At 38.5% G+C, this 27,428-nt stretch overlaps 1 protein-coding gene across 2 annotated transcripts in view; it reads right to left on the minus strand.

Annotated features, from left to right (window-relative positions):
* Positions 1-6,608: 6,608 nt before the first annotated feature.
* Positions 6,609-27,428, minus strand: part of ANKRD46 (ankyrin repeat domain 46) — a 41,828-nt gene continuing 21,008 nt past the window's right edge. Inside the window, exons 2-5 of one of the 2 annotated variants that reach the window (XM_047842207.1) lie at positions 17,819-17,920; positions 14,833-15,170; positions 13,847-14,005; positions 6,609-8,631 (exon numbers count right to left, since the gene is read on the minus strand). In XM_047842207.1, coding sequence (XP_047698163.1) covers positions 8,415-8,631; positions 13,847-14,005; positions 14,833-15,143 — 687 coding nt within the window. In that variant the 5' untranslated portion in view covers positions 15,144-15,170; positions 17,819-17,920 and the 3' untranslated portion in view covers positions 6,609-8,414. Of the gene's footprint in view, positions 8,632-13,846; positions 14,006-14,832; positions 15,171-15,892; positions 16,097-17,818; positions 17,921-27,428 lie in introns of those variants that run through there. The other variant, XM_047842206.1, reaches the window with a different exon arrangement.

A 27,428-nucleotide genomic window follows, 5' to 3' on the forward strand; every position in this document is an offset into this window, starting at 1 on the left:
CAAGGTCAGTCTACACTAATGATAGCTGGGATCTATCACCTCCCAAGTCTGCATGTTTTTCAGTATAACCACAGCCTCCACTGTCTGATCCAGAACTGGAATAAAAGCTAAAATAAAAGATGAATGTGGACAGTTTAATAAGGTGAAATACAGAACTGACACCTGATTAAATATGTCTCCCTTCCCCCAAGTCAGGGGCCCTACTAAACTATAGGAGAATCAAAGCCTGAACGTTATAAGAGTAAGAATTTGGGGATCCCTACATTTTATTTTCTCCTAAACTTGAGTCACAGGCTTAAAAGAACAGCCTGTACTGATGGAATGGTGCTAACTAGGACTATCCAAAGTAAGTTATAGCTTTTTGCCAGCTTTCTGTGCCAGTGACCTAGAAACTATTCCAAAACCTATTTTTGTTTCTTAGGGGCTGAAATTTCAGTGAAATAGCCCAGCCAACTCTGACCCAGAGTCTTCAAATTTAGAAATTAATCCCCCAAAGAAAGGGAATATTAATTTTTATTGTGACAGAGAATAACCTTCTCGTAGCCCAATTATATGAAGAAATAACTAACTCTGTAAGGCCACACTTCTAAATACCTGCAATTTATAGCATGAAGTTGCAAGAGAATTAGGCTGGCAATTATTCTTTAACCTCCAAAAAGGTTTTCTGGCGTATGGACACATACAAAAATGCACAAGGACTCTGTGGAGCTAACACTACACACCATACAATTTTAAAGGCACATTAAAGAATACTGTAAAAAAGAGAAACAACAGAAACTTGCTTAACTATGTTTACTCATAAAATAATATATGCGCACGTTAACTTGTAATGATTCCTACAACACCAACAAAAATTTAGCCATCTATTATTTTTTTTATCTCAAGAGTAGACTAACTATTGTACATCTCAAGTTGGAGCTACCCTAAATCAGAGCTTATTATGAAATTGACCCTTAGACGAATTTGGACATGAAACAATAACCCAGATTAAAACGAAGACAGAACCTTTAGGGAAAAAAGGGAGCAAGAAGGATCTACTGAGCACCCCTAAATGAGGGATTGATTCCTAAGCAGATACAATGACAGTTTTATTCTGAGTGAGGGTTATTCTATCTTCACTCATTTCTCACTGCCTTTTTAGAACGACTTCAAAGACGTGGAAAAGGACACCTGGGAACACCTACTAGAGGTACGCACTTAACACCCACAGACAGCTCTGCCACACTAGAGAACTAAGCACTTGTGTGCCCTATGAAGCACCGGCAAGCAGGGCATTTTAGAACTCCAGGGCTGACATTAACAAACAGTCCTGCCACCATCAACCCCCTCACTTTTAATTAAAGTATACAGCAGACAACAGGACTGAAGAAATCATTGGTCTCGTAAGAAAAAGTACTGCGACTGACCAGTGAAAAAGTGCTGCAGAAACTCGGGGGCCTTCTGCCTAGCTTGCTTGCAGCGTCTCCACGGTATGAGGTGCTTTACAGAGAAAATGCATTATTCAAAGTGGGTTTTTTTTTCTTTTTGAGAAGTGAAAGATTTCTCAAAGTGTTTATCAAGAGAAGATGATAGGTTTATGGTGATTCTCCCATAAACAAATAGAGTGGGGTTACAGGAAAATACATTCTTGGCTTGTGACATTATCGGTATACTGATCAGATCAGTATTTTGGTTATCTATTTAAAGTACACAGGGGCGCCTGGGTGGCGCAGTCGGTTAAGCGTCCGACTTCAGCCAGGTCACGATCTCGCGGTCTGCGAGTTCGAGCCCCGCGTCAGGCTCTGGGCTGATGGCTCAGAGCCTGGAGCCTGTTTCCGATTCTGTGTCTCCCTCTCTCTCTGCCCCTCCCCCGTTCATGCTCTGTCTCTCTCTGTCCCAAAACTAAAATAAACGTTGAAAAAAAATTAAAAAAAAAAAAAAAAAAAAAAGTACACAGAACACAATGGCAAGAAAGTTTATATTTATGTGTTTAACACTAGATACTTGTATTTTTAAATCATATTTACAATAGCCTGTGGGGAGGCTGGAAGATGTGGATAAGGGAAAGAGTGATAAGAGTAACACATTATATCTGGATTCACATGAACAGTTCTGCCCCTTTCTTACTTGTGGGACCAGTCATTCAGTCCCTCTTGGTTCTCTTCCCCTCCCTAGATGACTCCTAATGTCCCTTCATCTTTAAAATTCTGTGACTATAGAAACTTGTTAATGTTCAATTTTCAGGCTTCACTCAAATGATTCATCAGAATGCTAGAACAGAACCAGGACATTCGATTTCCATAGTTTAGAATAATACCTGCTTATTCAGCAGAACTTAAATCCTTTTTGGAACAGAGAGACATATGAATAAGGGAAACGGACAATTGCAGCTACACCAGAAACCATAAGTGTATTTTGAATAGGAGGCAACAAACTATTGTTTCCAATTGCAAAAGGTCAGTGTATTTTCTGCCGTTAGTTTCCAGAAATTGAGTTTTGTTGTAGTCCTACCAATCCACACTAATAAAAATAACTGTCTAATTAACTATCCATCCCCTATCACAATTCAAAAATAAATAAAGGGACTTAAATAATACAGAATTACATAAATAAAAAGTGAACATTTAGAATAGGAAAATAAAACTAAAGATGAGCATATAAACTAAACCAGGAATGAGGTTCTAGTAAAACACCATACTGACCTACATTGCAATTCCTTCTAGGGGAACCCAAATTTGGCATTAAGCTTTCCAGCATCTAGCGTGAATGAAAAATTCTACCTAATCGATTACATAAGTCATAGAGAAAATAAGATGAAAGCAAAAGCTCAGAAGAAATGTAGTTGTTTGCAGTTGGAAGAAGCAAAAGTTCCTCTTCAGGAGTCTTCATAAAGAATTGTGCCAACAGCATCCTCAGTAACTTCCCTTAAATAAATGCAGTGGTTGGGTACACAGGACTAGTCCTCAGGACAATTCTGGAAGCATCAGAGCACGAGGGTTAGGAGAGATTTCAGTCCTACACTGCCTGAACACAAATCCCAGCTCTGCTGTGTGACTCTGGGCATGCTATTCCAACCTGCCTCAGGTGCCTCAGTTCTCTAACTGTGAGGTAGGAATAATAACAGCAATTTGCAAAGATTTTGCAAGTCAAAAAGCATTGCATAATATTACCACCTATTAATGAAGAGCTAGGGAAAGTAATTGGGGTGGGCACTGCCATAATACAATTCAATATCTAGCTTTACACTGATCTGATTTGACCTCATAGATTTTAGAACAGTGCTGTCCAAAACAACTTTCTTGTGATCAGTATAATAGCCGCTGGTGGCTACTGAGCACTAGAAATGTGGCTAGTTTTATTTTAAAATGTACAGTGGAATTGGGTTTTAGGCTCAGATAACTGTGCTAATGAAGTACTGAATTTCTAATTTAAATAACCCACTAGTAACAAGTGGCTATTACACTGGACAGCAGGGATACAGAAATTTCAGAAAGTTTGAACGATACTAATCTGTAAACATCTTCCAAGCAATAACCTATAAATATCATTATAAGTTTTTGGCGAATATTAGGCAACAAGGACTCCATATTGCTTTCCTTGATATCTAACTGGGGTGTGGCCACCTCTACTGCTGGTTAACGTAGACGCTATGCCTTGGGCTTTGGAACTGTCCATTTTTGATGTGCAAAGTCCAAGGTGGCTGAACAGAACACGAGACTATCTGTGCTGTGAGGAAAGTCAAGGAGGTATCCATGGCAAGGCTAAAATCGTCCCTAGAACACCGCGTTGAAGCTACTTCAGAGCACAAAGAAATGTCTTGATCCCAAAGTTCTACTTCGTCTAGCACAGTTGGAATGGTTTAGACCTGAGCAATTTTAGAGAGTAGTTTCACCAGATGCTGGTCTCTTCCCTGCATCCCCCACACAGTGTTCTATTAACTTTGAGAAATGCTACTTCTTGGTGTACCCTCTAAGATAAACTATGTGGAAAAGGCATGCCAAAATGACTAAATAAGAGAAGCCGTAGTATGAATGTGAGTCCCGGATGAAAGTAATATTTGCTAAAATCAGTAGAACGATTTCATGTAAGTCATGTAATATAAAGGCAAAATAAGTGGAAAAAATTGATAATAAAATGTGTATTTCAATACATAAGTGCTCAGGCAAAGACACACAAGAAGAAGCAATAAAATCATTAGTACCTATACGCTACGCATGTCAGTGACTTAATTATCATCAGTGGCACTGCTGTCAGTAATAAGATTTTTTAAAACAGGTACTAGAATTCTTGGTCAAGTTTTAACAAAATAAAAGTATGATCTCATTGGTGTATTCTTGGAGAATTCAGTGTATATTAAAACTGTATAAAAAATACAGTTGGGTTTAGGGCTCAAATACCTAAGTTGTTTTTTTGTTTATGTTTTGAACGTTCAACAGAACATTCAAGAATCATGTAACATAAGGAATCACTCTTTGTTGAGCTAAACCATCCCATGTGCTGTGGGACATAAAACATCTACGGCCCCCGCCCTCTAATTGCCAGCCATACCTCCAATCATTTCTAAAACCTCTGCTCCAAGCCAATCATATAAACTCTATCACTTCCACCCTCACCAATCACTGGTTCATCAATCCGGGGTTAATCGTCCAATGCGTGGCCTTGGATGGTTTGAGAATAGGGAACATGATGTAATGTCAGTCAATGAAACCCAGAGAAAGTTTGCTGGGGGCCTGGCAGGAAAAGTTTCCCAGGAGAACACCACAGGAAGACAGTCTCTTTCTTCTTTTCTACATGGTTACAGATGGATGCTGAGGCCTGAAAATTCTAAACTCTTCTCAAAACTAGCTGGAGGATGAAGTCAACAAGCAGGAGGGCAGACCCAGAGGCATAGGAGAACTTGAGGTAAATGTGAATTGTCACCCTTGGGGTCTACTCTACCTCGAGACTTCCAGTTCCGTAATTTCCTATGGTTTAAACCACTTTCTTTTTTTAAAGTTTATTTACTTATTTTGAGAGGGGGGAGGGACAGAAAGTGGGGAGAGAGGGAAGGAGGGGGGAGAGAGAGAGAGAGAGAGAGAGAGAGAGAGAGAGAGAGAGAGAGAGAATGAATCCCAAGCAGTCTCCACCCTGCCAGGACAGAGCCCAACTCGGGGCTCAAACTCATGAACCGGGAGATCATGACCCAAGCTGAAATCAAGAGTTGGGACACTCAACTGACTGAGCTACCCAGGTGCCCCTAAACCACTTTCAATTTGGATTTTGGTTTCCTGCAGCTGAAAGCACTTTGATACATACACGAACAATTTCATACCACAGAAGCCTAATTGAAAAAAAAAAAAAACAACCCAAAGTAACAAACAATAGCAGGTGAATATTGTTCCTGGACTTCTATACCATGTATATACCAATTATGCTTTTTTGTTCGTTTGTTTTTTACCTGTAGTAAACGAGCCTGCACGCTCACACGTAAAGGAGCTACACTGATCGAGACTGCAATTCTTCCATCAAGTGGCAAGCATACTGTAGAAGAATGACCAACACAGGTCACACATGCAGCCTGTTAAAGAAAACATGTGAAATGTAAACAGCTATTTAAGCTGAAAAAATATATAGCTGCAGGTGAAAGAGTAATAGTATATTTGTGTACAGAGTTCTCCACAGCACAAGATGCGCTGTGGGCAGACAGGGTAGTACAATGGACTAAGCCCCTGGTCTCACGAAGCTTGTAATTACAGACAAATGAAACACAAACAAAAAACCATGTTTATTGAGTATGGTAACTGATGAGAAATAACAGCAAAGAAGGTTAATGAGGAAAGGTTTTCTGAACATGCCAGAGTCTGAACTTCAATTTTAAAGGTTGGTAATACTGAGAGGGTGTGGGAAATGGTGCATTACAGGATGAGGAAAAGTTAAGTATTTAGGAACGTGGGTGAAAATTCAGTAACATACTGCTGTGATGGCAGCAGGTAAGGTTCTAGACGACTCCACTGTCAGGTTCATGACACAGTAGGGCAGAAGGAAAAAAAACTTATAATCGGAGACAGAGCTTCAACTTGGAATGCCTGTTCCACTATGTCCATCTGTCTGACTCTGGACAAGTAACAACCCTCCCTGTGTCAGTCTCCTCACTTTACAAAATGGGAAAATGCAGCTTGGGTCGGGGGCCTAGAGATGACACGAGACGAGGCGTGTTAAGTAACATGTGATAGAAAGGTACTTGATCGTGGTAGTTATCACTTAAAATTTTTTTTTAAATGTTCATTCATTCATTTCCATAGAGAGAGAGTGCAAGCAGGGGAGAGACAGAGAGAGGGAGAGAGAGGGAATCCCAAGCAGGCTTCGCGCTGCCAACAGAGCCCAATGTGGGGCTCAAACTGAGATCATGACCTGAGCCAAAACGATGAGTCGGACGCTCAACCTACTGAGCCACCCAGGCACCCCAGTTATTACCACTTTTAAATCCACAAGCAATTCACCCAAATTAGTTTCAGAGCCTTTACAAGACAAACTTATGTGAAACTGAATATACCTATTACATCAGGTTTGAAAAAAACTTTTCAAAGGTTGCAATTGCAACGTATTCCAAAGTGCCCTAAAAGACAATGACACACTAAGAAAATGGGTTGTGATTAAGAGACTACAAATGCATTTATTGGTAGTATTACTGAATGCTGAATGCAGAGATTAAAATACAAAGAAATCAGCACTTAAAATCTTTTAAAAATGCAGTATCTGTACACACACATTAACCAATTCTGCATATCTATTTAGATTTACAAACATAGAGAAAATTCCAAAGCTTTCACTCTGAGTATACTTTGATTTTGAGTTCTAGTGTTCTCCATTCTAAAGCCAGTTGTTTTTTTGTTTTTTTGCTGTTTTTACCAAGTATGATTTATTTTGTTTCTACCCTAAAAACAAGACTCTGTGAGCTGATCCTGAAGCAGTCCGTTAAATCAGGAATTTTTAAACAGCTCTTTAAGAGAGGATAAAGCCACATGAGAGAAAATGCCTAATCCTACATATATAAATACAAGAGAAAATATCAAGAAGCAACAAGAATCACAGAAATACCAATCCTATTCTAAACTATAATTTCTACTTCTAGCGACAATTCAATTAGCAGTAGCTTAGATGCCTTTGTTCTAAAAAATAAAACCATTAGTTCTTTCACTACAGTTTTCTGACTATACTCAATGAATAATTAGGAACTCTTCATATACTTTTTAAAAACTCAAGAATATGATTTATATGGAACAGGATCGTTAACAAACAAAAGAGACCTTCAGACATACTGCTGAAAGCTGCAACACAGTTTGGGGACCAGATTTCAATTTCTCCAGTATTGCCATTCATAAAGAGTTTATGGCACCCAGCACATAGTGCTCAGCACTGTCAACTTAGAAACGCTACATCCGTTCCTGCATCAGAGAATTACTGACATGGATGGGACTGTTACAACAATTCTCACAGGGCCTCTAAACAGGACTGCGTGTAAAGTGAAATGATTGTAAACTATGAGACTGCTGTGACAACACAGCTAGCTTGTAGAGCTGAATTTTTCACAATAATAACACTACAGAATTACAGTGACAGCGACATGTGTCAGAGTCCTCTTTACCTGCTGACTATTAAGTAGAAAAAGAGTTTTCTGACTATGTTTTTCATGAACAGGAGATCTTTGAAGTAAACATTAGGGGAAACTGGAAAGTGGACAAAACGAACTCAAGTTCTCTTTTTCACAGACATTAACAACAAGCAAAGCAGTTTACAAAAAAGAAAACCAAAGTTGCCCTATAAACAAATAAATATATGATCAAATCAATCGTTTTTGAAGAAAATACAGCTCATTTTCAAAAGTTCTGTTTGGTTTGTAACTAGACTCGAAAATATTAAAATAAACCAAACAGATTCCTGCAATACTGATTTGCTATGTGAAAAAAGCACAAGTTTTAAGCTGAATCTTTCATTCTCTCCCCTACTCCCAGAAAATGAAAAGAAAAAAAAGCGGGGGACTCTTGCAAAAATAAAACCAAAACCAACCAACTAACAAAAAGTAATCATATAAGAAAACCCTTTTTTTTGAACACCTCACTTGAGTTGGTCCCATAATCAGGGTAAGGTTTCCGTAGCAAGGACTCCCTAGTCTCTTCCTTTGTCTTTCATTCTTCAATCACCTCCACGTTTTTATCAAACAAGGCTATGTGAAGGCTTTCCTAACAAGTCAGGCTGAGTCAGAGGTAGCTTTAGGATGAAGTATACTTGACTACGGTATGTGGTTAGTTCAAATGAAAACGTTACGTTATTCAAAAAGGATTACAACACCTAAAAATGCACAACGAAAAAAATGTACAGCCTCACTGCCTTGCCTAAGAGAAAACTTTTGAGAAACTCAGAACGTTGAGGCACTGGCCTCATCCCCATTAGCCCCTTTAATGCACCAGTTCAGGTTGGTTCTCCACGAAGGGGAGCACCCCGCTCACATAGTAGGCAATGCCAAGAGACAGCAAAGCAATGACAAAGATCAAGAGCAACACCCTCCAGAAGCCCAGATCCTCGACAAACTCCTGCCATGTGGTTCGGAAGCTGGACAGGACTCCTTCCCCTTGCTGCAGGTTGGGGTTGAGGAGAGAATGGCTTTCCATGGCACTGTGAAAGGAGCAAAGAAAAAGGAAAGAGACATGAACAACGCATTCCACCCATTTTGGAGACATACAACAGTAGCCACGTAACTTAGAAAAGACAGGACACAACACTTATAAGAAGAAAACTGACCTATTCCTACTCGCACACATTCAGATACTCATGTACGTATCTGCATATATCTGCACAGTCTACCTTTGACTGTAAATTAAACCACAATGACTATGTTTCTTGGTTTAGTATCCAGCAGAGCCAGAGTTAAAAATCATTTTCTAATGAAAAGGTCCTAAGCAGAAGTCTATTTTTTTAAAGTTTATTTTTGAGAGAGAAAGGGGGAGGGGCAAAGAGAGAGAGGGAGACAGAGAATCTCAAGCAGGCTCCACACTGTCAGCAGGAAGCCCGACGTGGGGCTTGAACTCATGAAACCGTGAGATCATGACCTGAGCCAAAATCAAGGGATGCTTACCCGACCGCTCCCCCAAGCAGAAGTTGTGAAGTTTGTAAAATGAGTTGTTTCAAACTCACAGTATCTAAGTAACCAAATTTTGGTTACTTTAAATTTAGAATTCAAAACAAAGATTCATACCTTGAGAATTCATGTTAATGAAAATAAGTCAAGATGGGCAAATCTAAAAAAGCATTTTATATACAGTGTGTGACTCTTAGAGTTAAAAGGAAATTATCATTTATTTAGTTCAATTATCTGACCAATGAAGGAATTTCTTCTTTTAACTGTAATCCTCTAAAAACGGACATTTAGCTCAGTCTGTTGTACATCTGAACAGGCCTAGTCATTACGGAATTCTTAATAGCTTCCTCCTACTGGTTGTAGTTCTATCTGGTACAGTAATACAAAATAAGTTTATTTCACTTCTGCATAAAGGCTGAATCTAATTGAAAATACAGTAGCACAAGTGCCATAAAAACGGATTCTTATGACGCCTGGGTGGCTCAGTTGGTTGAGCATCTGACTCCTGCTTTCAGCTCAGGTCGTGATCTCACGGTTTGGGAAATAGAGCCCCATGTGTGGCTCTGCGCTGACCGTGTGGAGCCTGCTTGGGATTCTCTCCCTCTCTCTCTGCCCCTCCCCCCGGGTGTGCACACGTGCTCTCTCTCTCAAAATAAATAAACTCTGAAAACACTAAACAAAGAAACACAGATTCTTGATTCTGGTTTTCAGAACTCTATCAGTGAGAAATATGACCCCTATAAGTAGAAAACAGGATATCTGACTTTGGTATTTGGAAGGCCACACTGTGATGAATTCAAAGCTCAAAGGGATTAGCACCCACAACTATGTCACAACATACAGGCCCAATAACAGGGTAGCATTTAGATTAAAACCACAATGACCATAATCATATGTGCCAACTCTCTCTTGCTTATAAAAGGTCATTTACTACCCGTCCTCAACCCCTTCTCTTCATATTCTTCCAACTATCTGGGTATAGAACAATGGAAGAATGTTCATCATGCAAAACCGGTTGGTTCATCATGCAAAAACCGGCATTCTTATCTAACCTACAATTTTACTTTACTTCTTGATACTTAATCAGAGGTCCTTCAGCATTTACTAGTATTAGAGGTCTTCTCTAGAATCATAGGAAGCTGACTTCCTAATTGACCAGTCTGCCTGACATCCAAGCTTTTCTTCTTTATATATGAAAAGATGTTTATTTTCTAAATAAGAAAGGACATTTTCAGTGGGAGTCTACCAGAACACAAAAATTTAAAAAAACCAAGTTCAAAAATAAGATTGGAACTTTGAGGAGGTTTAAATACATAATACCATAAATAGATAAAGAAGTTCAGGACAGGTTAATTTTGACTTATCCAAAATTTATTGACTATGTCCAAGTTGACATAATCTCATACTCAAAGATGTTGGGTATAAAATAAGAATTTAGTTGGGCATTCTCTAGGAGCTCATTGAAGCTCTGCCAATCAGAATTTCCTAGGGTGACCTTATCCAGTGAAATGCTTTCTACTGTATGTGTGTACATAATATTTTTTTTGTACGTGTGTCATCAACACTGTCTTTGTCATCCTATGCTCACAAATTAAAAAATGACTACATTAAGCTTAGGACCTATGGGGGAGTGGGGAAAATATTTTTCACCATCTTGATTTATGGGCCCTTTAGTTATGCTTTGTCTCAGAGAACCCTAAGGGTAATGGAAAATGCTAGGTACATTCAAAACTTGCTTCATGTTCTGCTAATCATCACACAGCTTTGCCACAATGCCATGTGCTAGCCAATCCCATTAAGCTTTATTCCTTAACCTTTTCTATTGATAAAATTCACATATCATAAAATTCATCTTTTTAAGTTGCACAATTGAGTGGTTTTTAGTATATTCACGAAGTTGTACAACCATCTCCACTGATTTCAGAACATATTCATCGCCTCTATAATAAGCTCTGTACCGCTTAGCAGTCACCGTCCATTGCCTCTTCTACCAGATCCTGGCAACCACCAATCTACTTCCTACGTGCTGATTCTGGACATTTCATATAAATGGAATTATCTATGTCTTATTTAACCGGCTTCTTTCATGTAGCATGGTTTTAAAGCTCATCCATGTTGTAGCATATTGATATATGGTATGTCAGGCCTTTTTATGGTGGAATATTCCACTAGATGCATGAATGACATTTTGTTTATCCACTTATCAGCTGATGGACTTTTAGGTGGTTTCCACCTTTGGGCTTTTATAACTAATACAGTTATAAACATTCATGTACAAGTTTTTGTGTGAACGTATGTTTTCAATTTTCTTGGGTATACACCTAAAGTGGAACTGTTGGTTCATATGGTAACTCAGTGTGACTTTCTCAGAACTGCCAGACTGCTCTCCAAAGCAGCTACTCTACTTTACATTCCCACCAGCAATGTATGAGGGTTCCAGTTTCCCCACATCTTGCCAATCCTTGCTGTCATTCCATCTTTTTGATTACAGCCATCCTATTGGGTATGAAGTAGTAACTCACTGTGGCTTTGCTCTGCATTTTTCTAATGACCAACGATGTTGCCTTTAAGCTTTTTAAGCGTTAACCACCACATGTCTACCATGATACTGAGGGGCAGGAATAAGATAGGGCAACGAGGTAGTACAAGCATTAATAATTCAATCTCTGGGGGCACCTGGGTGACTCAGTCGGTTGAGTGTCTGACTTCGGCTCAGGTCATGATCTCACAGTTCATGGGTTTGAGCCCCATGTCAAGCTCTGTGCTGACAGCTCAGAGCCTGGAGCCTGTTTCAGATTCTGTGTCTCCCTCTCTCTCAGCCCCTCGCCGGCTCCTGCTCCGTCTCTCTCTCTCTCTCTCTCTCTCTCTCTCTCTCTCTCTAATAAACATTAAAAAAATAAAAAATAAAAACAATTCAATCTTTGGGGGCACTGGGTGGCTCATGGAGTTAAGTGTCCGACTCTTGATTTCGGCTGGTCATGATCTCACAGTTCGTGAAATTGAGCCCCAAGAAGGGCTCTGCACTGATAGCATGGAGCCTGCTTGGGACTTTCTCTCTCCCTCTCTCTCTACCCCTACACTGCTTGCATGTGCATGCTCGCTCTCTCTCAAAAATAAACATCAAAAAAAAAAATTCAATTTTTTAAGAACTGGCTTTACACAATGCTATAAATAATACAAATCCTTATACTAAAGGAAATGACAGGTATGCAAAAAAAGCAGGAGTAAATATTTCATACTGAGCCACTCAAATGACTAATTATACGTACTACTTAGCTAATAAGTAATCACAACTGAGGCAAAATAAAGCTAAAAGTATACTTCTGACAAGAAGATGCCAAGAAACTGGCTATTAACAAAATATAGCAAGAAAGGTCCCCAAAATATACCAAGCAGAAACACATTCTTGGACATTTTTCACGGCAAAGAAGCTTAAAGTATTTGTGAAAATAAACTTCAAGTTATCTTGGAAGAGCATATTTAACAAATAATAGATAACTCAATGTTATTATGTTGCTTATAGCATTCTGTCAATCCGGGGTACAAAGGTGTGAGAAAAGGGCTTGTCAAGGTATCTCAATGTATCTTGGACTTCCTGCTTATTTTATCTACTTGTCAGCTTCCAGTGATAACTCATGAGCAGCATGTGCTGTTCTAGAAGTAAAACTTACTCTGGACAGCAGTAAGTTCTTGAAAGTATCTAAACAAATAGTCCTAAGCTTGAGAGTGGAATTAATGGTTCCCACAGAGTACACCAGCCAGCACATGAAGAGGAGGGAAAGCAATCGTGGGTACAAAGGAATCAAATTAAGGGTCAACTATAAGAAATAGAGATGATTCCATTAGCACTCACAGAAACCATGACCCCAGCAGTCTACGTGGACCATATTATCCTATTTCCCAGTCCAGATCAGTCAAGCTACTGGGTCAACAGCTGATGAGGGCCCTTGAAATATATTCTTTTGAAAATTTTGGGAGGGGACGATAGTAGGTGCATCATCCTTCCTACCCTGTAGCATCTGGATGGCTGAAACTCCATGGCAGTCAACTAAAACCCATGCTAGTACAACTCAGTCTGGCCTACTAACTTTACCTGATGAGCCAGTGGGGCCAGGAGTTTCAGAGCTCCCTGAACTGTACTGTAAACTGCTTCTAGATGAGAAACGATGAGACACTAAAGACCCTGTCAGTCACCACATCTTAGCCCCAGTTTCTTACAAAAGCCCAAATTTCATTTGTTTCAACTCATGGGAGAATCACTTTCATTTTCCCATTACAGAATTGTGTGTTAAATCTTAATTTCCCTCCTCCGGTTTTTGCTTGTCCTCAGCACTCCTTTCCTGCCTTTGAAAGGGCCTTTTTGGTCTTAGTTCTAATACTGTCCAAGTTTTGAGCCTTATCTTTCTCCCCATTTTCTGAATTCCATTCTGTTTGTGACCTGCACTTAAAATTCTCAAACTCTTTGCTTCCCTCCCTAATACGCAGCTCTTAACTACCTCTTCTCTCTTATGCTGACAATATTGCAGGATTCCTTGCACGGGTCTAACAGAACATTACATGCATGTGGGCACGTAGTCCTTTCTGTTAACAGCTTCTCAATTGTAATCTGGAGCCATACGGACCTATATAAAGTTCAAAGAAAGTACCAAAGCTCTGTACTTGAAAGCAAATAAATAGAAAGCTCACAAAGTTGTCATAAAAGATCTAAGGACTTAAAGTGGCTTGCCCCTTAAAAAATTATATCGTAAGTACCTTTCACTCTCAGCTGTCTGCATGGTCTCCAGTTTTGAGTGAGTTCCTCTGTTAAATCCTTTCACCTCTTGTTCTTCCAAAGATTCCAGCAATCGGATGACATCTTTATTCACTCCTCTGCGCTTTGCCAGAACTAAGGGTGTAGCACCTTGATGATTGCTAAAAAAGTTCATACATATAAAGAGGTTATCGTAACAGCTGGACTGTATTGTTAGTACCCATTTGTGTATATCTAAGTGATAAGGCACAGGCCAAATTAACTCAAAATTAAAGCGCAGTGCAGAACCAATAGTTGAACTAGAACTTGAATTTTGAATTCACCTATTTTTTTTCTTATAGGGAAAAAGGAAGAATATACAGGTAAAAGTGAATAAATGAGAATAAATAAATGAAAAAGAGAGCTGCTTCTTAGAAATTAATTGGAAAGGTCCAGATTCTAGATTTACTCTTATCTGACATTTATATTTTATAGCAAAAAAATACATTACAAAAAGTCTAAGAATTAAAAACAAAAGTCTAAAGCAACCACATAAGGTTCAAATTCCAGCTGTGTGCCCTCTGCCTTTGTTTAAACTCTTCTTGTCTCAACTAATTCATCTGTAAAAGGAGGATAATACCTACCTCAAGAGCTATTCATTCTAAGGATTAAATGAGCTAACGTTACGTAAACACAGTGCCCGGTCCATAACAGATTTTCAACAAATGTCAGTTCTTTTCTTCTTTTTCCCTTGTCTCACACCACAGTTGTTAGCAGAACCTCACCACTATTTTCATAAACAAGCTTGCACTGCTTCCGCATAAATCCAGAAGTCAGCCTCTTGTTTCCTCACTCCCCTAACAAGATTACCTTGTCCTCAATGCCTTTTTGAACTTGTCACTGCAGCTGATCAATGAGAAAGCAGAATCAACAGACTCTGAGATTGGACCACTGGTTGACAACCTAATGGAAAGAAATGACTAGACTTCAAAAACCACAGAGAACTTACCAAATATCAATTTTGAGCCCATTGGAAACTAAGAATTGAATAGTGTCCACATGGCCACAGAGATGAAGAGCTGTGTTTCCTTGATAATCTGTGGCCAGAAGATCAGCACCGAATTTATGCAACAGCTGGCAGATGTCTACGTTCCCTCTGGCTGCTGCGAGGTGAAGGCCTGTTCTGCCCCTGCTGTCACGAATATTTGGGTCAAAGCCACTTTCCAAAAGCCGCTTGGAATAGTTAAAGTCTCCATCAATACAGGCTTGTAGCAAGGGCACATTAGTTTGAGACGAATCGTTTACAAAAACGTAGGACATTATTCTGATGTGATGGATGGAATATGCCTGCAACGAAATATGAGGTAAGTGAGATTCAGTAAAGCCAAACTAAATCAAGACAATGAAGTCATTTAGAAAAGCACTATTTCTTATCCTTCTTGGCCTCCTGCCTCTAATAACTTACCTCACCAAACAGAAACAACAACAAAGTTATCAATTATATTTTATTTTCCATTAAAATGCCTTTTATTCATATCCATTCAATCAAAACCGCAATTGAATTATTCTAAAGCTCTATTTCGTTGTTCATTATGTAAAAAGATTAAGAAAGATTTTCAAAGTTAAAAAAGATATAATGGCTTAGATTTAGATTCATTGCATTGTCAGAAGACATATATAACATTATCCTTAAACTTTAAACACATGCTACTGCTGATAGAGATTTCTTACCTAAAACAAAAAAAAATCCTCTTTCACATATTTGCCTCTTATCATAATTGAGATATTCCATAACAACTCTAAATAAACAACTCTAAATAAACAAAACTATCTGCTCAAAAGTTAACTAAATCAGCATGAAAAAAAAACAATGAAATAACTTAATTCACATTCAATAAGGACCTGCTAAGTGTTGTATCTATAGCACAAACCTCTATTTTCATAGAAAGAAAAAAGCTAGGAAGAGCAATAAACTGAATTTAAAAATTGGAAATATCATGGAATCAACTCAGAGTGTCTTTCTTACAGCATCGATCCTATTCGGCTCTGTTCTGTAGTTATCTAAATACCTGATTTTGCCAAATTCCCATTTCCTGAAAACTGAGAGATGAAAAAAAAAACAGGTCTGTCTGGGAATAGAGAGGCAGGGCAAAGGCAGCAATCCCAACTGTCTCCACTTTAAATTTCATCCATCTGAGTAACTCAGCTTTCCCAGCTTCACCAGTGTGTCCACACCTCTTTCACTGATACTTCCCTGCCCCAGCAATCTCTTGGTCTGTGTGTGTGTGTGTGTGTGTGTGTGTGTGTGTGTGTGTGTCTCTCTAACTGGCCCCCTCTTGGTTGCTTTAAGAAAAAGTTAAAGCCTGACAAAAGAAACCTTACTAAGAAATTGAAGAGAAAACAAACCCAAAGAAGAAAACACAAAGGCAGAGACCAATGTCTTTATAGAGATGACTTCCTCCCTCTACAGTTACAAAAGCTGAGTCACAGACAGGGTTGCCTTGTAATTTATCAGACAAAGTCTTTCTTTCTGGAACACTGATGGAATTGGATGTTAGACCAATCTATGCTTCTGTCTAACCTCAAGGGGATTCAAGAAAGCATGGCTACGGAGTTTGGTGAGATTCTTGGCCCCTTCTCCTTTTATCCTGGTTTCCCAGCAGAGCCTCTGTCCCTCTAGACACAGGTTACTTTCCACTAGAGCTCCGCTGCCTCCATGGGTTCCCTGTAACAAGGGGAAACATTAATACACGCTAAGGGCTTGCTCCAAGCCAGGCATCGCACCCAGGGTTCCCAGTAAATTTTGTTTAATCTTCCTCACAACTCTATAATAAGGGTTATTATATTGAATTTTAATAAGGAGTCACTGAAGGATTTCAACCCCAGGAAATGGCATGGTCTCATGATATCAGTCTTTCGGAAAGAGTAATTCCCTGTTGGCAACGGGGAGAGAGGCTAGATTGGAGGCTAGATTCGAGGTTGGAGACAGGGAGATCAATCAGCTGGTCACTGTTGAAATCTAGGGAATAAATGATGACAGCCCGATCTAAGGCAGTGGCAGAGAGAAGGGAGCACACTGGAGAGGGACAGAAAAATAGCATTAGCTCAACTTAATGACCCACTACATATAAAGGGTAAGAAGCAGTTGTTAAGGATAACTCTAAATAAGTGGGAAATCTGCTTCTGATTAAGAATTACAGAGATCAAGATAAAATAAACTTAAGATTATGCCACTATATAACACTTTTTAAAGAAAGTATCCTGTCGAGAAGAAATTACTCATTAAAATAGTCAGGAATTCTCTTTGGGGGCGCCTGGGTGGCTCAGTCAGCTGGGTGTCCGACTTCAGCTCAGGTCATGGTCTCACACTCTGTGAATTCAAGTCCCACGTCGGGCTCTGTGCTGACAGCTCAGAGCCTGGAGCCCGCTTCAGATTCTGTGTCTCCCCCTTTCTCTGCCCCTCCCCTGTTCATGTTCTCTGTCTCAAAAATAAATAAAAACATAAAAAAAAAAAAAAAGAATTCTCTTTGAACAGTAACCTCCTTATTTTCCCCTATAGTATTCACTGGATTATTATCATAAAAAAGGAAAAGCTATCTGAAACTTTTTAAAAAGTAAAATATCACGTATCAAGAGCTTTTCAAGAGATAATGTGTTTTGGTTAAATTCTGTAAGAATAGACAATGAAAAACAAGCTACTTGGTATTTTTGGTTCAAACACAGTACGAATTCTTGTGGTTTAAACACTTGGGATTCTTTCGAATGTTGGCTCAGTTAAAAAAAAAAGCCTTTCTTGTTTATTTTTTAAGTGAGAAGAAGTGTGGTGCATTTTGTGAGTGTTTCTGTGTCCTTGAGAAACTAACTTTGCCCCCAGATTTAATAAGGTCAATGAGAGATAACATTTTTCATCTTGATCACATAACTGAATCTGCCATAAAGCAAGGCATCAAAGCTTTCACATATTATGAGGAAGTCGACAGTAGAAAAATACTCACGTAAAACTTAAGATTAGATCTTTTTTTTCAGTGGTCACCCAGCAGTTTCTCTGAAATCTTAAGAAGGTTCAACAGAATATCCAGAAATGTGCTGGCAAGGATCTACAGTAAATAGAAAATTTAGTTATAACAAGGGTGTGACATGAAGAAAGTCTAGCTGTTTTATCAAACAGAGAAACTAGTGGGGCTATGAAAATCTATGGGTAAGGCATCAATTTGTGAGGCTGGTAAAATAACAAGTAATAAAGTAATGAAACGGGAGAACTGAAGGACTTATTAAGGAGAGGCTCTGTCGCCCACAAACAAGAAAGCATGGTCAGAAAGATAAAAGAAAAAGAATCAAATTATGTGCCGTCAGTAGAGGACAAACTGGGCTCAGAAAATTCACCCCAAGTAACTGGAATTCAGAATGCATTTTTTCACATTATAAATGGTGGCTAGATCTCAGAGTAGCACACAAAAGCATTTTTAGAAATAAAATGCTATTTGCAAGGGGGGGGGGAGGGAGTAAAAATAATCAATACTTATATTTAAACCAAACAGGATATATTTAAGGAAAAATATTTCTAATCCATCCTGAATGCCGGTACTTAAATCTGCCCACGATATTGTCCCCTGCCCCTTTTGCTGTTCAATGTGAAAGAAAAATTGGCTCAAATCTGCCTGCGATCTTTGCCATACACCAGATTCTGCTCCTCCTGAAACATGCTGCTGCCTGTCCTTTATGCTCTTGCTGGGACCCACTCAGGTTTCCCCTCTGCACTCAGGGACATCTCGAGTGCCTGGTCTGCCCCACTGGACTCTACTCTTGAGGGATGATGGAAGTAGGGTCATGCACAGACAGTATGGTCCACAGCATATCAGTGTTAATTCATTAAACATTTACTATATGCCCCAAATATGGCAGATACTACACTAAGTGGTAGGATAGAAGTACAAAATCTCAAATCTGTAGCTCAGGCTGAAATTCAGGTTAAGCTTTTAGAGGTCATTCATGCTGTTATCAAATTCCTTTAAGTAAACTTATATGGGAATAATTAATGGTATTTTTTGAAGCTCCATTTAAATACATAAGTCAGTTTGCATCATAAGGGTTATCAGCGCTAGGCTGGAAGATGAGGACTGACAAATTACATGTACCATTTTAGACAAACTTGGTATTACTGAGCCACTTAATCAATCTGCTTTAACAAAATTCTGAGTTCACCCACAGTGTATATCTTTACTTTCTTATTGTAACAACTGGGGGTTGAATCTTCATGACTAGAGCTTATCTCTAATATTTGATTTTTAAAGTTAAAGTGGTGCAGGTGTTAGTCTGAAGATAGTAGGGTTCACACTATGAAAAGGACAAAGTTTGCTTCTCATTTGGAGATAGAATTATAGATTATATAGTTACCCCCTCAAATGACCCATTAAATTCACAAGGAAGTTCCTAAACTTTCTTGGTCAGTAGAGGGAAGTGGGTGGGGAGGAAGGGTGAAATAGGTGATAGGGATTAAGGAATGCACTTGTGAGGAGCACAAAGTGTTGAATGGAAGTGCTGAATCACTATATTGTACACCTGAAACTAATATTACACTGTATATTCACTAACTGGACTTTAAATAAAAACTTAAAAATAAATTCACAAGAAAGTTCCTTTAAATTCACAGGAAAGACAATGCCTCTGCCATTTTCTTTTGAAGACAAGCCCCGTAAGACAGTACATTTGATCAAATTACAGATTTATTTATGTGATCTCAAAGTTAATATCATACAAATGCATTAGACCTAATTACACTTGAAACCTGAAAGAAAATGTCTGGACCCCAATTAGACCTTAATCACTAGGAATCTATTATTGCTTCTCCGGAAGTTATAAAAGTGAATAAAATTGAGAACATCTATTAACTATTATTCAAGGGGTGAGGAGGACTAAAGGTTTTTTTTAATTAAACTTTTTGAGATAATTGTAGATGAAGTTGTAGGAAATAATACGAGGAGATCCTGTGTACTTTTACCCAGTTTCCCCTGGTGTTAATATCTCACAAAACTACAGTATAATATCACAACTGGGATACAGACGCTGATAGTCAAGATACAGAACATTTCCATCACCACAAAGCTCTCTCATATTGCCCTTTTACAGCCACACCTACTTCCCTCCCACCCCCACCCTCTTCATCTCCTGGAAACCACTATCCTGTCTTCTACTTCTACAATTCTGTCATTTCAAGAATGTTATATAAATGGAACCATGCAGTATGTAACCTTTTGGGGTTGGTTTTTTTCACTCAACATAATTCTCTGAGGATTCATTCAGGTTGTCATGTATAGCAATAGCGTGATTCTTTTCTGTATCTGAGGAGCATTCCAGGGTATGCTTGTTTAGCCATTCACCTTTCAAAGGACAAGGGTGTCACAGCTTGTTTAGCCATTCACCTTTCAAAGGACATCTGGTTGTCTCCAGTTTGGGGTGTTAAAGCTTCTAAAACATTCGGGTACATATTTTTATGTGAACCTAAGTCTTCGTTTCTCTAGGATAAATGGCCAGCAGTGCAAATTGCTGGTATGGAGGCTTAAAGATTTTGGACAAAAGACAGTTGAGTCTGAAGGTACCTATTGTCCCCATGCAAAAAACAAAAAACAAAACAAAACCAAAATCAAAACAAACAAAAAGAATGTAAGGTCTTCTTTGGGATCATCTGTCTGGGTGACTCAGGCAACCAGGACAGTTAAGAGGTTATTTATCGAAGAGTTTGCTGGACCAAGCATTCACAGGGGTCCTGGTATTTACCAAAGGTAGTGTGTAATAAGAACCATTCCACAAGTAGAGTTAGAAACACTAATGTGTGAGTATGAACAGGGAACTAGTATCTTTTGAGATTCACAGACGGCTGAGTCTATTCCCCTGTGAATGAACGTAAAAGCTGAGCATAGTGAAGATTTCTTTTCAAGGTAGGAAAGCAGGAGGGAGAAAGACAAGATACAGTCTGACTTTCCTGAAGGACTACTGTTAGGAGTGTATAATACTCTAGAGGCAGTTTTTTACTGTCAGAGGCTGTTAAAAGAACTTGGCTACTTCACCCAGAATGCTATCTGGACCCAGACTGCCTAGGTTTGGACTCCGGGTCAGTTGTATGACTTAAGCACTCAAAAGATAATAGTTACGCCCCTCCCAAGGACAGGCACAGCTCTGGGGAGACAGTTCTCTACTGTACTGAAGAGAGCCTGTGTGGAGCCTTGAACATTGATCCCCTGGTAACAGAGCACCGTCCAGCAACGGGGTGACCTCTAGTGGGGAGTAAAGGCCTCCAAGAAAGGAAAAGAGAAGGGATTCCTGGCAGAGGAAAAATCCACAGGAATGGTCAACAGTGGGAACACTCAAGCCCCCCCAAATCCTCTAGTTGTTCACCACAGCCTAGTTCCTAGTTCCTAGTGTCCATGAGAGACAGTGACTGGTTCAGAGACTAATTCCCTGGGACTGTGAAAAGCAGGACTCTGGGGGTAAGTCTTGAAGGGCTGGCACGGCCTAACATTTAAAACTCCTAACTCCATGCTCTGTGGCACCACCTAAGAGACTTCATGAGGCTGGAGCCACTCATCCTTTGGGATGAGGTAGTCACCTAGGTGTCAGTAACAAGGGCTCCCAGCACCACACAGTGCTTGTCTCAATCCAAATAACAAAACAATAAGGAGGTTTTAGTGGAAGCATGTGAGTCACTGTCTTGATGGAAAGTTCTAGTTAATAATCTTTCTCTTTTATATTTTTCTTTTGTTAATATTGGATCACATCTATAGAACTTTAAGATAGTATTCTTGATGGTTAAGAACTAATGGAGAAAATCTGTTGTATTTTAATATATACTTATTAAACCTAACTTTAAATTGGTTTTCTATATCCAATATATATATACATAATGTATTGATTTATTTTTCATTTTGAAAGGCCACTGGGAAAAGGCAAGACTAAGTGCTACATTCCTGGTTCAAATGGACTGACATTATGCTTACATAGCAACTTTGATCAGAGATCAAAGCAGCAGACACTTCAGCAAAATGCACAGGAAAAATGGCATACCTGGAGAGAGACGCATTTTCAGATCTGACTGCCTACATTTTCTAATGTCAGAGGGAAGTACTAAAACTGAGCGGTATACAGCAAATGGAAACCCAAATCTGGATTCTCTATACCTCATGTGGTTATTCTTAACCTTTTAAAAGGATACAGTTGTTTTAAAATATAAAAATAACCTCAAAGAACCATAAAATAAGAACTTCCAATGGAGTCATTAAATCCAAACTGCTAGCACTTTAGAATGACTGTTCTTAAAACCCAAGCGCTGCACAGATCCACAGATAGTGGGCAAGGGAAAAAAGCCGTATCTAAAAGAAATCTAGCTCTGTCCAAGTAAAAATTGTAACAAAAATTTAATTCCTTCCCAAAACATTAATAATGTGTTCCTTGTCTGCTTATCTTCAATAGCTATGTTTCTCTAATAGAGTGCTCTTAATAATTTCCAAGGCTCAGAGAGGTTAATGAGTCTAAGGCCGCACTGCTGGAAGTGGCTTCAAATTTAGTCTGCAATATCTCGAATAGGCCGTGCCACCTCTACACAATTAAGAAAATCAGTAGAAAATGGTTCATACAAAGCTTAGTTGTTTGTTCACAACTGTTTGCAAAACTTCCTGCCAGAACTCGTCTCTAGAATGCAAAAAACGGATCTGATCTGTGTATCCTTGTAGATGACATAGTGCCTGGCACATTCTTTTTGAAATCTAAACTTGGGAGAATCCAAGAATTCTTTGTGGGATATACACTCAAATTCATCTTAACAAGATTTTAAGGTAACATTTTTTCTTATGACTAATTCTACATTTTGTTATAAATTTTTACAAAATATGAATATGAGCAAAGAGAAGAAAATAAAAGTTACCCATAATGCTACCTACCAACTAAAAATAACTATTATTACTATGGTGGGTGCTATGATCCCCCAGCCTTTTTTCTCTGTATGAATATATATTTAATTCATACTCTAAATACAAATGTTAAACTTTTTTACTTACTGTATTGTGAACATACTTCCATGTTACCAGTCTTCCAAAACAATTCTTAATTTTTAATTTTTAATGGTTACATTCAATAATTTTCCATAATTTTATTAAATTCCTTAGCACATTAAAAAAAACTTTTGTTCCGTATTTTTCCATTACACACATTTAAGCTGACATTTTAAGCCAATCAAAACAGTCTAAGAGAGTTTTAAAATAACATTTCTGGTCAAAATTTGACTATCATAATGGGTTCACAGGCAATGTACTTAAAAGATGGGACACAGGTGGATCTGGCTATAACATCTGGCTGTGGAACTAGTCTAATTTATGAACAAACAGTTTTACTTTGACAGCAATCCTGATGCAACACTTGCTTTACTCACTATAAAACTTCAAAGATTCTGCTGTTCCGTTAATCTTAAACTACAGTTCACTTTAGTTAGGATCCCTTTTATAGAATCCTTGTATATCCATTTTTTTGGAAGCTGTCTTAGAAGACCCTGGGAAATAAATTCTCATAGATCATATGATGAGGATCTCAATTCTTAACCTTTGAGGTATCTGTCCAAAATAAAGGCAAAATATATGGATATTTATTTTGAGCTTCAAAAAAGGAAAAGGGTAGCCCTCTTCTGAAAGCATGGAAATAAATTTTTTAAAAAGGACTGAGAATATTACCCTTTCAGGATACTGCAGCACCATGAAGAACATGGGAAGGAGGAAGTTTATAAGTAGAACCTTCTGAATTTTACTTCTGAGTCTCAAAAATAATTGACAGAAGTTCAAAGAGTAATTTTAAGATAGATCTGGATCTGCTACAGATACATTTTTACTTTATATGTAATTTTGTGGTATTTCCAAGACTAATTTGATTTATTTAAAATCCTTGGGCCGCCTGGGTAGCTCAGTCACTTAAGCTTCCAACTCTTGATTTCAGCTCAGGTCAAGATCTCACGGTCGTGAGACTGAGTGAGATTCTCTCCTTCTCCCTCTGTCGCTCTCCACTTATGCACACACTCTCTCTCTAAAATAAAATTCTTAATTCTGTCATTTCTTCAATTACTTCATAATTAAAGCCTTATTAATGCAATAAAGGTGAGGTTGATTTGAAATGTGTGAACTACAGAATGCTACTAGAGGCCAGTTCTTTATTTTTAAGTCCATATAATAATTGGAAGTAGGCTAATCAGGTATTACTTAGTAGAGGTTCTTAGGAAAGAAAACTCACTGATAAAAAAAAACCAAGGATTTATTTATATGTCTGCTATTACTATGCAGCAACTGCTTAGCAATATGAGATAGAAAATATTTAACATTTACTAAGTTATTACATTCCAGGCACTATTTAAGTGTTTTTCCTGGAATACCTGATTTAATCCTCATATAAACCATTAAGGTAAGTATTATCATTATCCTCATTTTATGGGCAAAAAAACCTATGGCATTAAGTTTGGTTTCATAAAATTCTTTTCCATATAATGAAATAGTTTGGAAACTTTTTCCTCAAAGATTACATGAAGGGAAACATTAGTCTAGCCCACACACTCTGAATTAACTCCTTTCAAACATCTCATGCAAAGTAAAGTTTTCAAACTGCGAAAAAACCCAATAAATACCTGGAAATGTTTCTTTACAGGAAGTATTGATCACATGCTTACAGGAAACATTCAGCCATACATTATGAATTAACTCTTTGCAATCATCTCAAAATAATCCTTTCTAAGTGTGAGAAAACAACCACAAAATATTTGGAAATATTTTCTACTTTATAGGAAGTGACTAAATTCCTGGACTCATTATTCTCAAATATCTCTTACTCATTGGGATAATGAGAAAATGCTTGTCTAACCTTCTCTTTCTCCATCAGAAAATAAAAAAACACCAAATAAGGATTTCCGATATATATTTCCTCTGATGTTTGTATTACTTATAGTTTTGCATTATTAAAATTTAGTTACAATTCAACTTTTGAAAAGATATTGGCTTAAAATAAATAAAATTAATGGTTTCCAAAGGGTGTACTGGTATCCTGGATATTTTATTCTATTCTAATACTTTTCAGTATTTTCCAAAATCTTTACTGTGCCAATTTTACGCTGTTTAAAATGCTTAGCAAGGGACCTTCCCCCATAGGAAGTCTTCAGCTTATATTTTGTAATTATATAATAAGTATATTAAATAAGCACTGGGAAGTCAATCTGAAGTCTTTCATGCACATGTATTATTTTTGTAATAAAGTGATTTTTAAAAATATCAGTTTTATCTACAATAGCAGCACTTTATTTATATGACCTAATGGTGCCACCTTGTGGCCCACCTGGGCTTCAACTGCAACTTTAGCATCTAGGACGAGAATAAAGCAAGAGGGAGTGTTTGTAAGTTTCTCTTTCATTTCATTTTTTTTAAAGTTGTTTTTTAAATTAAGTTTCTTTATTTATTTTTAGTAATGTCTACACCCGACGTGGGGCTCAAATTCACAACCCTGAGATCAAGAATCCCATGCTCTGCTGACTGAGCCAGCCAGGTGCACCCCTCTCTTTGTTTCATTTCACCGTTACTTACCATTATAATTCTCAATAATCCTTAATTAGTGAAAATTCAGAGTTGGGATGAAGCTCAATGTTCCTTTTTAAAAAAAGTTTAGGGGGGCGCCTGGGTGGCGCAGTCGGTTAAGCGTCCGACTTCAGCCAGGTCACGATCTCGCGGTCCGTGAGTTCGAGCCCCGCGTCAGGCTCTGGGCTGATGGCTCAGAGCCTGGAGCCTGTTTCTGATTCTGTGTCTCCCTCTGTCTCTGCCCCTCCCCCGTTCATGCTCTGTCTCTGTCCCCCCAAAAAATAAATAAACGTTGAAAAAAAAATTAAAAAAAAAATAAATAAAAGTTTAGGGGCGCCTGGGTGGCTCAGTCAGCTAAGCGTCTGACTTCAGCTCAGATCATGACCTTGTGGTTCACAAGTTCGAGCCTCACCTAGAGCTCTGTGCTGACAGCTCAGAGCCTGTAGCCTACTTCGGATTCTGTGTCTCCCTCTCTCTCTGCCCCTTCCCCGCTCGTGCCCTCTCTCTCTTAAAAAAAAGTTTACCTAACATAATGCTGTACATCAATTATACCTCAATTTAAAAAATTAATTTTTAAAGTAAAATTAAAGTACATTAATAGTATAAATGACGACTCTAGGATTATTCAGAAATCTAAATCTCAAACCCACCATAGCAGATTTCGTTTACACAAAACTGAAGTGCTAAAAAAGTGATGTTCCTACTTATTCATTTATTTGGTGTTACTTAAAAAATACGGGAACTACAACTTTTTGTAAGTTATTCTTTATTTTCTAAATAGTTCACAAAATTTAAATCAGATTCACATCAAATAGTTTGAAGGCACAAGTGTTCTCAGGAGAAACTTAAATTCTTCCATGAGGTTTCTACAGCCAGGAGGCCCATGCAGGATTATTCAACCCAATCTCCTTATTTTACAGATAAGGATACTGAGAACCAGAGAGGCTGTAACTTCATAGGCTACTTTACAAACCAGCCCTTATTCTCAAGGTTCTAGCTCCATTCAGGATCCACAGTGAAAATAAAACATACATCATCTACACAACATAATGTTTACCACAATTCTATTGTCATCTGTCTGCACCTAATGCTTTACATTGCGCACCAGATGGGTGCTAGCATGTCCTGCACCCTTCGTGCAAAATACCCATTCTAGTGACACAGGGCGGACAAGGCCCTCCCTATACCCTGCAACCCCACAGAGGATCCAGTAGACATCTCTGAGGTGTCCTCTGGTTGCGTGTGAAGCTATATGAATCACCGTAGTCTAGAGCTCCATACTGCTTACATTTACGGCCTAAGACAACCCTTAAAATGCAAGAGCTCCTTACACATTATTAGACCCACATCCTACCCGACTCATTTCAACTTCCAGGGGCCCTGGTAAATAAGGAGACACAATGAAAAACCAACTGAAGAGAGACTAAGGAACCAACTTACCAAATAGCCTCTAAAAATGGCATGTTTATTTATAGGCAAAAAAGGACCACCATTTGGGGTGTGAAGCATTTCCTATTTCTCCCTACTGGAAATAAGAATTGAAGTTAAGAACTTTGGTAGGAAGCGAGTAAAGGGTTGAGAAGTGTCTGAGACTTTAAAGGAAACCTTTGTTTCCTTTCCTGCCACCCCTTCTTTGGACTGGAGGCAACCTATTGTGGGAAGGCATCTTCTGATACCCAGAGAAAAGAAAGTAGAGAGTGACATACTTAGAAATGACTCTAGGTTCAAGAAAGAGAAATAGGGACTTTTTTCCCCTAAATTTTCTAGGCCAGTTTGTGAGGATAAAAATAAGGATTACAGGAAGAAGTTGTTTTGGCTGGGGCTTTTCTCGTGATGCCACTTAGGAACCTAAGATGTGGGAAATGCCAATATTCTAAGGCACAGCTGAGTCAGCGGTCCTGATAGCTTGTTCAACAGCATAGTAATCCCAAGTGAAAGGGACAATGAATTATAGCAATCTTCTTTCCGACTGAGACCTGGCTTAACAGAAAGCATCTCCTGTTAAAACGGCAGATCC

This window comes from Prionailurus viverrinus, chromosome F2, assembly GCF_022837055.1.
Source record: "Prionailurus viverrinus isolate Anna chromosome F2, UM_Priviv_1.0, whole genome shotgun sequence".
NCBI classification, from domain to species: domain Eukaryota; kingdom Metazoa; phylum Chordata; class Mammalia; order Carnivora; family Felidae; genus Prionailurus; species Prionailurus viverrinus.